Source organism: Crocodylus porosus, unplaced genomic scaffold (assembly GCF_001723895.1).
Source record: "Crocodylus porosus isolate Cpor-Errol unplaced genomic scaffold, CroPor_comp1, whole genome shotgun sequence".
Lineage (NCBI taxonomy): Eukaryota > Metazoa > Chordata > Crocodylia > Crocodylidae > Crocodylus > Crocodylus porosus.
The window spans coordinates 1,701,992-1,714,960 of NW_017728937.1; the positions used below are offsets into that span (position 1 = coordinate 1,701,992).

Consider the following 12,969-nt stretch of genomic DNA (forward strand, 5'->3'; position numbering starts at 1 on the left):
TGTGTGTCACAGGCAGTGCTGCGCAGAGAGAGGCAAGCAGCAGAGATTACATTTGCTTGTATTAAAGGGCCCGTCTAATCTTGCCCGCCAGGCTCCGATTGTCTTGTCTAATACCAAGGCTAATGGGAAAGTCAGGCCCAGGAGCTATGATGTGAGGAGCTCAATGCCTATTACATGCATAAAGGAGTCCATGAGAGTGGCTTTAGCTACATTCAGTCTGTAAATGGAGAGAATAATCCCCAAAGAGTTTGGTCTGGGACTGGCTTTGCCTTGCATGGTAGACAAATCATCCCCTGGCCTGGTGCCATTGCCCCTGGCTCCCCACCCCACTGTCCTGGCAGGGGAAGATCAGAGCTGTTTCCTATCCCACTGCTTCTTCGGGACATGGATGCTGGCATTTACCCCCTCCCCCCACCCCAAGGGAAAATCAGAGCTTCAGGGAGTCTATTGATCTTGGAGAACCCAAGCACCTCACAACCATGAGGGTCTCCTGATTGTTCTGGGGATTATTGCTTCCAAATTACAGGGGTGGACCTGAGGCCCAAGGCAATGAAGAGACTTGGTGAAGGCCATGCAGGTAGTCTGTAACAACCAAGTCCAGCTCTCCTAAGTTCCAGTTCAGTCCCCTATCCACTAGGCACTCCTACCATGGGATGTCTTGGGATGCTCTACTTTCTCCTGAGGGCTGTGGGAAGGAGGAGGGAGCAGGGAGAGCCCAGTTTCTGGAGTAGGGCCCCTGGGGGAGTATCGGGAATGAAGCAGGCGGCGGGTGGCTGAGCCCACGGGGCCCCCATTCTCCAAAGAGTTCTTCCGGATTTGAAGGAGACCCCCCCAGACAGCTTGTTCTCTGCAGCAAAATATCTTAGCAATCCTGTGGACCTGTGGGGCATGGGAGCTGCTAAAACAGGCCCCTGCTCAGCCCAGATTCAAACAACATCCGCCTTCTCCTATTACCTCCTGCTGCTGTATGTATCAGTAGGTGCCAACAGAGCAGGGTGGCTCCCTGGGCTCCTCACTGCTGCAGGGCAGCAGCTGTGTGTCCCCCACCCCAAAGCCCCCAGGCCAACTGTGTGTGTGGTTTTTGACTGAGACCTCTGCAGCCCCAGGTAACTGGGCCACACCTTGGGAGGCTGCTGTCCAACAGAGAGCAGAGCCAGAGCTGGGGCTTTCCTGGTGTGGTGTCTGCCGAGTGGCTGGACACTTCACCAGGCCCTGTTTCCATGTCTGGCAGGCTCATCGAGCTGGAGGCCCACTGAAGGCCAGGAGTGGGAAGGGAGGGTTTTCGCTCTGTGCTGAATGCTCCAGGGGGCTTAGTGCTGCTTGCTTCTGCCCTGGCCCTTGCAGGGATCCTGTGGAACCTCTCCTCCAGTGACAACCTCAAGGACCGCCTGGCCCGGGACACCCTGGAGCAGCTCACCAGCCTGATCCTGGTCCCACTCTCGGGCTTGGGGTCCCCCACCGCCATCCAGCAGAATGCCTCAGAGGCTGAGATCTTCTACAACTCCACCGGATTCCTCAGGTACTGGCTGCCTGATGCCCATGGCACACCCATGGCTCCAGTCCAGCTGTCACAGAGGCTGATGGCCAAAGCCAGTTCTCCAGGGAGACCTTCATGGCTCTTCTGCATGGGAATGTGGGAATAAGGAGCATGCCTCTGGGCCCTGGCACCTGTACAATGGGTACAGGAAAGGGACTGCTGGGACAACTTAACAGCAATGAAGACCATGTCTCCCCCAAGATTTAGGTTCTGCTGCTGGTGCCAGTGCCATGAACAAGGCCTACCACACCCTGGTTAGGTTGTTGTATCCCTGTCAGCCCTCCTGTTAACCTGGCCAGCAGTCAGGGTCAGTGGCCCAGGGTAGCATTCCCCTGAGAGGTCACATCACAGGGGTTTTGTGTCTCTTGCTGCAGCACTCAGTGTTGGCCATTACATTTAGAGATGGGATATCCCCCAACTTGGATGGTGGGTATGAGGCGGCAGAGGAGGTGGCTTCTGGCAGGGCCTGGAAAGAACAGGCTGGTAGGGACAGGACTCTTTCTCACCACAATCTGCCTTGTGCTCCCTATGCAGGAACCTGAGCTCTGCCAGCCAGCAGACCCGGCAGAAGATGCGCGAGTGCCACAGGCTGGTGGACTCCATGATTCACTACATCAATAGCTCCCTGGAGGTGGGGAAGTCAGAGGACAAGGTGAGCCCTGTGCCCCATGGGGAGACTGTGTGCATTGGTCCATGCTAAGCAGCAGTTTCCACTCCCCCCTACTCCCTGTATTTTGGGTGCTACATATGAATGTTGAGGCTGGGATGTGGCTCTGCTGAGGGGCTGAGGGATCAGGAGCAGGAGGGAAGCTCAGTGTTGCTAATGGTTCCTCCTGGCTCTGATTTACTACAGTACCAGCTGCCTTACTCCATCCCTTACATACACACCTGAACCTTAGTAGACTCTGTCCAAAAGGCCTCATCACCCCTGCTTACATGGGAGATCCTTGTCCAGGCTGATCCCCAGTAGCTTAGCCAGCGCTGCAGCATTGGAGTGATATCATCAGGTGTACCCCCATGACACAGTGCTGCCAGGCCAGTGGTGGGTCAAGCCAGCCCCACCACAGAACAGTGGTGACCCATCCAGTAAGCGGGCTTCTGAAAGGTGCTCTGACTGGCGCAAACAGCATGAGCTGACACCCTCTTCCCTTCCCCATCTCCCAGAGCGTGGAGAATGCGGTCTGCATGCTACGGAACCTCTCCTACCGCCTCTATGACGAGATGCCTCCTTCTGCGCTGCAGCGCCTGGAGGGCCACCGGAGAAATGACAGCACCACTGGGACAGGCGAGCTGGTGGGATGCTTCAACCCCCAGAGCAAGAAGGCACGAGAGGTCAGTGCAGGAGGAGCACAAGGGTGGAGTGGGAGGAGGCAGGCCAGCAGAGTCATTGGCTGCCATTTTGTGGCATGGCCACTCATTGAGTGGACCAGCAGTAGCAAGACAGGGTGAGATGGGGCTGGATGGACATAGAGTATCCAGCCAGGTGGTGACCGAGAGTGACAAACTGGGTCCTGACACAACCAAGGCCTAACCTCAAAGCACGTCATAGTCAGTGTGAGTCTCTCCAGGACTACAGTAGGCAGCAGTTCAGGCCTTGCATGTGAAAACATAATGTCTGCAAGTAGATTCCTATGCCAGAGCATGACTTGTTTGAATCCCAAGAAGGCTAAACACAGGCAGCTGTGTGGCTAAAATTGGCCAGGTCAGATGAGTCACATGGTACCTATCTCAGTGTGCTGGTGTACCCCACATGAATACTCATTCATGGACATTTTAAAACAATCCCTTTCCACCTTCATAAAAGGCCCCAGGGTGGGAGGGCAACATGCTCCTGCATAGTGAAAACTCCATACCCCCCAACACAGGGATTTGACCCTGAATTAGCACTCAACTGCCAGGGTGATAGAGCCGAGGCCCAATTCACAGCATGTGTGCTCACATACGTGGTTTGACATTAGCTCCCTGTAAGCATTCACATCAGTGTAAATGAAGGGGAGCAGAAATGGTGTTGGGTCACAAAGAACTGAAGAAAGGAGTGGGCAGAAAGCTACGAGGGAGAGGCATGGAGAAGAGGGGATGATATGGGGATGTAGGGCTTATGGATGAAGGTGATAGGAACATCTCGCTGGGAATATGTCTGCAGGGCCTGTGTATGGTCATGTTTATTTGATGGCCTCTCTTCTCTCCTTGGCCTTGCAGCACTACCTGAACACAGATATTGTAACCTTTACGGAGGTGTCCAAGGACCCCAAAGGGATGGAGTGGCTCTGGAACCCCCAGATCGTGGGCGTCTACAACCGCCTGCTCCAGAGGTGCGAGCTGAACAAGCACACAACGGAGGCTGCCTCGGGGGCACTGCAAAACATCACAGCCGGGGACCGGAGGGTAAGGCCAGGAGCAGGGCACAGCCCCACCCAACCCAGCCAGGCAGGGAAGTGGAAGAGTCCTGTCCTGCTAACCACAGTCTGGGAACAGCCACCCCCACCCCCCCTAGCACAGTGACCTCCCCGAGTCTTTCACTATAGAAAGTCCAGTACTTAAGTCACCCCTGGAGGTTGCATTTGTGGTAGAGGCCCCTTGGCAGGCAGGGCGGGGGGGCTTCTCACGTGCAGTTGAATAGAGCTCCATGTGAGCTGGTTGTTTCTCAAGGCCTTCCCCCTCTCCTTCACCTGCTACAGCATTGTAACACCACCCTGCCTTGAGGCTGCTGTTTGGCTCACAGCTTGCCAGGGTGGGCACTCCCCTTTGCCAATGCAGCAAGTCTTGTTCAGGCCTGCATTGGGACCTGCCTCCCACTACCTGGAAAAACTCCTGGGGACAAGGGAGTGGCAAAAGGGAAGAGGAAGACAGATTACAGCAGGAATTGCTGCTCCAAGGGCCCAGAGGGATAAGGAGGCATTTTACCTACTCTCCAGAGAGTGGTACCCCCTGTTCAGGCCTGACAAGTGTGCCTTAGGCCTTCCTTCCAGCTGTGTAGTGGTCCTATAGCAGCCACTTTCAGGGAGGGGCAAAATGTGGGTGTTGAGGGGCAGGGAGTGGAGGAGGTGACAGCACAACAGACTGGACCTTGCCCAGTGGCATGGGCAGGGACCAGAGAAATGTTAATAGAAATGGTGTAGAGGGCGGAAGGATGGGTAAGCCTGGGAGAAATGGGGAAGTGCATAAGCTGGAATCAGGGGGCAGGAAGGTGGGTGTGCTGAGGCTGGCTGGATGGGAATGATTCATAGGTAGTGGATGAGGATATGAGTGTGGGGTTTGTGAGCTGTGGGTGAGGATGGGAGTGAAGGCAGGTGGTTGAGTGGGTTGAGACTGGGGCTGGGACTTGGAGGGGTGGGGGATACATGTGCTTGGGATGGGGCTGGTATTGAGCAGCTCAGGGGGTACTACTACATGTCTGAATCTCTTTTCCCCCATTCCCCATTCCCAGTGGGCAGGAGTGTTGAGCCGGCTGGCACTAGAGCAGGAGCGAATCCTGAACCCCGTGCTGGACCGGGTCCGCACGGCCGACCATCACCAGCTGCGCTCCCTGACAGGACTGATCCGAAACCTGTCCCGTCACGCCCGCAACAAGGATGAGCTGTGTGAGTCCTGGGTGCCCATGGGGCATACATGGCTCCAGCCCCACTGTCAGAGGCTGATGGCCAAAGCCAGGCCTCCAGGGAGATCTTCAAGGCTCTTCTGCCTGGGAATGTGGGTGTTGGGGCTGTGCAGGCAGTGCCCTGCATTGACTGCCCCCAAGATGAGCCAGATGCCTTGAGCTCTTCCTCCTTAACACAGTCACACCAGCCCCAGCACTCATGTCTCCCTCCTGGGCACATCCTGACACCTTCTTGGTAGAGAGGCTCAGTCCCAACATGGTGGCACTTGCTCTTCTTTCTGTGGTTCATGATAACTGGAGCATTTATCATGGATCCAGATGCACAGTGATGGGGGGGACCAGTGATTAACCAGGGACTTGCAAACTCCCACCCGATCCCTGCTGTCCTGCTCTCATCCCCAGGACACACTGCCCCATTACTTTTCCCAAGATATTTTTCTTGGCTTTATTCTCTGCCCCAGCTTCTTAGCACACCCCAAACCTGGTCAGTGACAGTCCCTGTAGAGACCCCATGGGTGGAGAGAAAGCTGGATGGAGGAAGAGTTCTCTGTTCTTGCTCTGTACTACCCCCTTCTCTCAACTTAGCGCCACCTGGGAATTTCATAACTGAAAAGGCTCAGACTATTCAGTGAGCCCAGCCCAAGCCCCCTTCCTGTGCTCTCCAGGCATACCCTCCCACAGCCTGGAATATGCTTTCAGGGCCAGTGGTCTCCTCTCTGAGTTGCCGCCTGCCCCTGAGGCCATGGGGCACACCACTGCAGGGGCTTTGCTGCAGCCATAGCTTCTGATGTGGCCCCTTTGCCTTGGCAGCAACCAAGGTGGTGAGCCACCTCATCGAGAAGCTCCCTGGGAGTGCTGGTGACAAGGAGCCCCCAAGCGATGTCGTCGTGAACATCATTGCAGTGCTGAACAACCTGATGGTGGAAAGCCCCCTTGCTGCCCGTGACATTGTCTACTTTGACGGCCTGAGGAAGCTCTTCTACCTCAAGAAGAAGAGAGACAGGTGGGAACTGGCAGGACTTCTAACCCCCCATGCCCATCCCCTGCCAGCATCAGGCCTCACCCCCAGCTCCTCAGGCTCAGAAGCTCAGCATGGGTCAAGGAGAGACTTCTCCCGGCACCACTTCACCTGGCTGCCAGGGTCTGGTGAGATATGAGAAGGCCAGCATCTGTTAGTCCCCAGCCAGCCTGCCACCCTCCTTATCATATGACTGTGTCACCTCAGCATGAGACTGGCCATAGTTCCCTTGGACATGCTCCAAAAGTTGCCTTGTTGTGGTGCATGGGCATCCCAGCCAGGGGCAGTCATCCCAGGCCTGTCCAGTCCTGCTGCTGCCCTCCTGCAGGTGGCTAAAAGCCACCCAGCTTGCTTTTCCCCCAAGCCTGTGCCAGTAACTCCTGCAACCCCACCCAGTGCAGGGCTCCTGGTGAAGGCTGCTCATCCCTGATCCCTGCCTGAAGCAGTGATTATTAGTCCCAGTGGGCTCGAAGGCCTGTCCCTCCTGTTCTGCCCTCCAGTGCCAGATCCTCCCCCCTAGTTCGAGGGACTTCTTCCCTCCCTGAGTTGCTCTGGGTGCACCCCAGTTAGTCACCACGTTGCTCTGAGCTCACCTCACCTCACCAGGTGTCTGAAGGTTGCTGTGTCCTGTCTTTATTTGCCGTAGCTCAGACAGCGAGAAATCCTCCCGAGCTGCCTCCAGTCTGCTGGCCAACATGTGGCAGTACACCAGGCTTCACCGGGACTACAAAATGGTACACTCCTCCCTCTTCTCTGTGAGCTGGTGTGGGCAGTGGGAGCTGTGCTTAGCTCTAGAGCTGGGTAGTTTGGTTCAGGGGGCAGGCTGAGCTCTCTCTCCTGCAAAGTGGGGGGCTTCACATGGTAGGACTCTTCTTGAAAGTAGGACAGGTTGACTCAAAAAATCAAAGACAATGGTCTGCCCATCTGGTTAAAGTAGGTATGGCCCAGCAGTTTCTGTAGCCTACAGAATACCAGGGAGCGATGGAACGAGCACCACCTCCAGCTGCCTCTGCCTCCCCAGCCCAAATGGCCAGGTACCCTTTAGAGCCAGACACATGGAGACAGTCTTCAGTGTGACTCTGCCTACAGTCTTGCCCCTGAAACCATGGTAAGACACCACCACGCCACAGCTCAGAAGCTGACTAGCGCAGGATGAGAGATGTGCTGCCCTGACATGTTAACAGCTGCACGGTAACTAAAAGAGTTGTCTGGAAATTTTTGGAGCAGCTTTACTTGGGGAAACGCAGCTTTGCCAAAACCTAAACTTTTCACAGGAATGTGTCAGATGTGACAGCGCAGTGTCAGCATTTTGTTTCCTTCTCCTGGCTAGGGGAGGCAAGCTCCCTGCCCAGCACCTTCCCCTAATCTCCAGGGCCCTAGGGAAGCCTTCCTGCAGCTCTCTCCTGATGGGGATTTCCGTGGCATGAGCCAGGAGGTCACAGGTGGAGCTCAGCCCATGTCCCTTAAAAGCAGTCCCATCCTGGGCCAGGGGGCATGAAAAGACATCCCCAGTGCATCAGTATGTGCCTGTCCTCCTCGCCGCCAGAGGAGGCTGGGCTCAGTGGTTGCTGTTGCATTAGGTTTCCTTCCTCATGGGGGAAGCTCTGGGCAGGGAGGGCCCGTCTGCAGGGAGGTGGAGTGATGACATACACAGCACCAACACAAGCTGTTTAACCCTCATCTGGTTAGGAAGGACTGGGGACTAAGCACTGCTTCCTCTAAAGCACTGAGGTGCATAAGCAAATGGCTGATGGGTCTGCAGTACTCTGTCCTCCCCACAGCTCTCCCAAGAGTTACCCGTGGGATGGGACAACTTCTTCCCCAGTCACAGCCTGAGAAGGAGATGACCCCAGAGCATTGTAAGGGGGCGCTAGGTCACCACCCCAGGTCCTGGTGTGAACTGGGAGATTCAGCAGCAGCTTGTTCATGAGAGTGATGCCCCCTGAGAGTACTCATTCATCTCCCACCATCTCCTGCTCTTTCGCGCCCCCAGGCCACATCCTCACTAGCAGCTGCCTCCTCCTGCTCTGCTCCATTTCCTCTCCTGTGCCCCGTGTAACTTAGCTCATAAATCAAGGAACTGTATAATGGCCTGTCAGCTGTGGCCAGGTACCCCTCATGGAGTCCACCTTTACTTGGTGTGTCCCACCTGGCACTAGATGAACCCCATGAACCCACTTTTGGTTTTTAAGACCCGTCTACCACAGCAGATCCATGAGATACTGGGAAGGGGGGGAGGTTTGCAGAGGGTGGGTTTCAGTCACTTTGAGAAGGGTAGGCCAGCCCATGCACCTTGCCCCACCGCTCTTTATGACAATTCTCTCTGTGCCTTGCAGAAGGGCTACCGGAAGGAGGATTTCCTCAGCCTGTGAGGACAAGCGTCCCAGGAGAGGCAGAGATGAGACTGACCAGCCCTAATGCTCCTAAGGAAGCTGCCTATGTAGCAGTGCTCATTGGCTTTACCCCAGGAAGCCTCCTTGGTGCGGCTCCCCCTCTCTTCATAGTCCCACACCAGCAGCAGCTTGGCTCACCTGCCTTATCTTTGCAGCCATTACTGTTTCTTATGCGAACGCACTGAAAGCCCCTTTCCTGCTGGGGCCCTCTGGGGCAGCCTCGCTTCCTCCTTGTGTTGCCTTGAGAGTTCAGAGGACTCTGGTGAGCATGGAAGACTCTGAAAAGCTCCCGGGACTCATGGTTGCAGTGCTACTGGAGGTCTACCAGTGCCGGTGGGGACACGAAGGGACTGATGCACAATGTTCCTATGCTTCTGGATTTCTCCTCACAAAGTGACTCTCTGAAATTAATACTTTTCCTCCCCCCCCCACACTTCTCCAGAAACATGTCCTCTTTAAATTAAGGAAGATCCAAGATGTTTGTGGAGTTGTGTGGGGTTTAGAGGCAAAGGGCAGCTATAGAGAGGGAGCTTAGCAGCAGGAGTTTCTTAGTGGCATCGGGGCAATGCTTGTATACTCGCGGCAGGTATGTCTGTTACGTCATGCTCAGAGAACAGTGAGTGTAGGGAAGTGGGTTGTGCAGACGTGTGGTGGGCTTGTAAGTCTGAAGGTCACAGGGAGGCAAGACACTATTCACACACACAACAGTAGAGCTAGAAGTAACCGCTATTCAGCTGGGCTACCCTGGCATTTCCTGAATCAGCCATTACTGTAAGACACCCAAACAACCCCTCAATACAACCAGACCCTCCCCTAAGATGCTGTCTCCCTGGCTTTTATAGCCCTGCAAAAGCATCAGCTGGCTTGCAAGGAACCTGTCAGAGGATATCTCCCTCCCACCAGCCTCCCCAGGGCTGGCCTCACTCTGGTTTTCTCTAATACTTTCCCAATTGCATGTTGGTTGTTTGTTTGGGGATTTGCAGGACTCTGTCTTGGCTCAAGTAGGTGCATTTTCTGCTAGCTTCGTGCAAGCCTGGTATGCCCTGACAGCAGGCGGATCCTGGTCCCTCCACCAACATTTGGTAAGAGGGCACATTTCTCTCCCACCTCCAAAGCTCTTTCAGGTCCTGACTCTCCTCAGAGGAGTTCCCCGGGTGCTGCCGAGCATCCCGTTAAGCAGATCCTCCAGAAGGCATCCTCTGTGCCCTGTCCAGGCCTGATGCAGTGTGTGTGTGTGTTATGCTCACCTTTCCCGTCGCCAGATGTACCATAGTAACACATGTCAGAGGGTATTTAAGGGCGGGGGAGGTAGATTGTGAGGTGTGGTGCTATGGGGTACCCGGTGGGGTTTGTTTTGCTTTAGAATAACCTGTATGTAATACAATTGCTTGAGGAAAGAGGTCGCTGTGGGCCTGTGCCAGGCTCCCTGGGAGTTACGGTGCATCACAGGTAATTGGGCATTCAGAGTGAGATGCCTGCAATAAACCACCTTGAAACTAGCAGGAAATTGGACAGTGGCATAGGGAAAGGAGTGGTGCTCTCTTGGTCACTCAAGACCCTGTGGCTTTCTGTGGTACCGGGGTGTCTTTGGCCACGTTCCACAACCTGCCCAGCACCTGTGTTGTTTCCCCTTCTGACAGTGGGAGTGCTGCTGCCATACTGTGCTGTCTGTGCACCCTTGAGATGGCTGCAGTTTGGTGGGTGGGCACCCAGGCCTTGCAGTAGCAGAATGGTTTGATGCACTTTGGGATGGGAGCAGCATGTAAGGGATGGTGATTACAATTAAGCAACTGACGGAGCCTGTGCACTGTGTTTGGTTTATTGCTGTCACTCTCAGGAGCCCTTGGGGTCCTGGGGCTGTTTCAGGCTGTGGGGAGGGGCTGGTTCAGCGCCTCCTCACCTGAGATGTCAGTGCTGTGGGGAGGCATGGAGCCAGCAGGCCGGCTGGGGCAGCTGTAGAGAGAGCGGCGTGTTTGCTGCATGCACAGCACGGCCTTCCCTGACCCCCATGCCCCATAGGAAAAAGCCGGGAGCCTGCTCTGTGCCATCCTGGGGGGAAGCACCCCACTGCCTCTTGACAGGTCCCACTTGCCTCCTTTCTCACCCCAAAACCAGCCAGGCAGCTGCCACAGGGGACAACCAGTCCCTGAGAGCCAGCCCCTTAGAGTTGGGACTGTGCCACAAGGGACACAGCAATGGCTTGTGAATTGCTGTGAGTGCTGCCTTCACCCTGCATTGGCTCCCAGGCAGGGCGCTGCTTGCAGCCCAGTCCCACCACAGGCAGGCTGTCCAGGTGTCTCTGGGACCTGTTTCTTTCTGTGTTGCATAGGGGAAGCATCTGGCTCAGCTGTCTCACAGGGACAGGCAAGGCTGATAAAGCTGCTGTCTCTGGTCTTCCTCTCAGCAGTCCTGGGCCTCATCCTGTCCATGGGCTTGTGTGGGGGAAGGTGGTTTCCTGGAGCCGGTGTCACCACAAGCTGCCTTGAGCCCTGTGGTTGTCACCCATCCATGGGGGCAGAGGTCTTCTTAAGCAGTTGGCTTCCTTGCATCAGATGCGGCAGGCTGGCCAGCCCGCCTCCAGCTGCACAAGGAGACACTCTTCGGTGCCATGCGTTGGGCATGGGCTGCCTTGTGTGTGCATCAAAGGGGGCAGGGAGGATGTCTCAGGAGCTGCTTATACCCCCCTGACCCTTCCTGCCCCACAGAGGAGCAGATGCTGCTTCTGCCTGTGTGACCCTTGGAGCCGGGGAGCTCCCTTTTAAAATGCACCTGAGCGAAGTACTGTGATCAGATCAGGAGCCAGCACCGCACCAACTCCATCCCTCCCCACCCCTGACAGGGAGGAGTCTACGTGCCGCAACAGGTCTCCTCCAACCTGGATCTTGCACCCGCTGGAGGGACCCAGGCTGGGATTCGCTGGCTATTGTGTTGATTTGTTTGTGTGGGGCTTTGAAGACAGGCCAGAGACCAAGAGACCAGGGTATGAGCAAGGGATGGTGCTGCCTCAGTGGTGTTGACATATGGAGAGCAATAAAAAACTAGGCAAAGGGCATGTGGTGGGGCTGCTGGCAGAGCAGACCAGGGGAAGTCAGGAGTTGCTTTGCTGGAGATGCAGCTTTGGCAGGAATAAACTGTGGCTAAGGAGAAAATCTGCTGCCTGGGGCTGAGTCTCAGTCCCAGTTCTTGCAAGCCACTGCCCCCTGAGGAAGGGGCATCTGCTTTCACAGCAGTGGGGCAGATAGCAGAGCCCAGCTCCCATGCCTACAGCCTCATGACAGGTGGGGCACCCAAGGGAGGCTGCTGTCTCTCAGTGTGTTTGTCTTCCTGGCTATCTGCCCCTAGCTATCTGAAATCTCCGAGCCAGGCCTCTCTGTTACCTAACTGAAGGCCTTGAACACTGCCCAGCTCTTCCTCCCATGTTTCTAAGTGCTTTCTAGGGTGTTCGTGAGTGAAGGGAGGACTAGCTGTCAAGTTACTGCTCTGTGTCCATCTTGGCCTGCCCTCCCACATACTTTTCTTGGAGACAGGGGGAGAACAGTCCAGGCAGTGACAAGTTAGAGTAGGTGGGGTAGGGTCACCTCCGATGGCTTGCAGCCATCGCTGGCTGGAAAGGTCCCTCAAGTTGTACTGCTGAAACCTGCTCTCCTGTGACTTCGAGTCATGGCGTTGCTTTGGTATCAGGAAGTTTGCCATTTTTACCTTACCTTTTCTATGTCTGCAGGGCTGGGGAGTGAGTGCAGGCCCCACCCAGCCCATGGCTGCACAGAGGACACTGGAGACCCACCACTGAAGCCTGGGCAGTGCTTTGGTCATGGAAGCTAAGCAAGGCTTGAGTGGTTATGTCCTGAGATGAGACCTCTAAGGGAACGCCCAGGTGTATGTGTGTGTGTGGAGTCACAGAGGTAAGATAGCCCATCTTGGCTCCAAAGCTCTGGCTGACATGGGGAGCTATAGATAACTTCTTCCCATGCTACTGCTGGAGAAGGGCTGGCATCTAAGCTGTTTTGTTGTCATGCGCCTTGCTGTGCTCCATCCTCCCAGCCCCAGCTGCATATTTGGGGAAAATGAAGTCCTCTCTGCCCCCATAGTCTCATAGTTAGCTTAGTCTTTCCATAACCCATGTGGTATCCCCTAGCACAGGGCTGTCCAACTGGCAGCCCACAGGCTGCATGCAACCTGTGAGGGGTTAACAAGCACTCCAGGGGCTCCTGCCCAGCCACCACTCTTCCCTGTGCTCTCACACTGTGGCCAGTCTGGCCTTCCCATCTCCTTTGGCTTCTGCTTCCAGTCCCCACTCCTGGAGGTGGGGTGGGGTGGGGTGGTGCAATGGGAGGGAGCCTGGGGAGGCACCTGTGTTGCCTGTGCACTGTGCATGACCAGCAGTGATGAGGTCCTGGCTGCCCACATTGTAAGGGGTGGGGGT

At 55.6% G+C, this 12,969-nt stretch overlaps 1 protein-coding gene across 1 annotated transcript in view; it reads left to right on the forward strand.

Annotated features, from left to right (window-relative positions):
* The window catches only part of PKP3 (plakophilin 3), a 39,731-nt gene extending 29,386 nt beyond the window's left edge, over positions 1-10,345 (forward strand). Inside the window, exons 7-14 of the mRNA XM_019547241.1 lie at positions 1,345-1,519; positions 2,072-2,189; positions 2,702-2,869; positions 3,737-3,922; positions 4,965-5,118; positions 5,946-6,138; positions 6,800-6,887; positions 8,490-10,345. Of these exons, the coding sequence (XP_019402786.1) occupies positions 1,345-1,519; positions 2,072-2,189; positions 2,702-2,869; positions 3,737-3,922; positions 4,965-5,118; positions 5,946-6,138; positions 6,800-6,887; positions 8,490-8,525 (1,118 nt within the window). The 3' untranslated portion in view covers positions 8,526-10,345. The remainder of the gene's footprint in view (positions 1-1,344; positions 1,520-2,071; positions 2,190-2,701; positions 2,870-3,736; positions 3,923-4,964; positions 5,119-5,945; positions 6,139-6,799; positions 6,888-8,489) is intronic.
* The last annotated feature ends 2,624 nt before the right edge of the window (positions 10,346-12,969 follow it).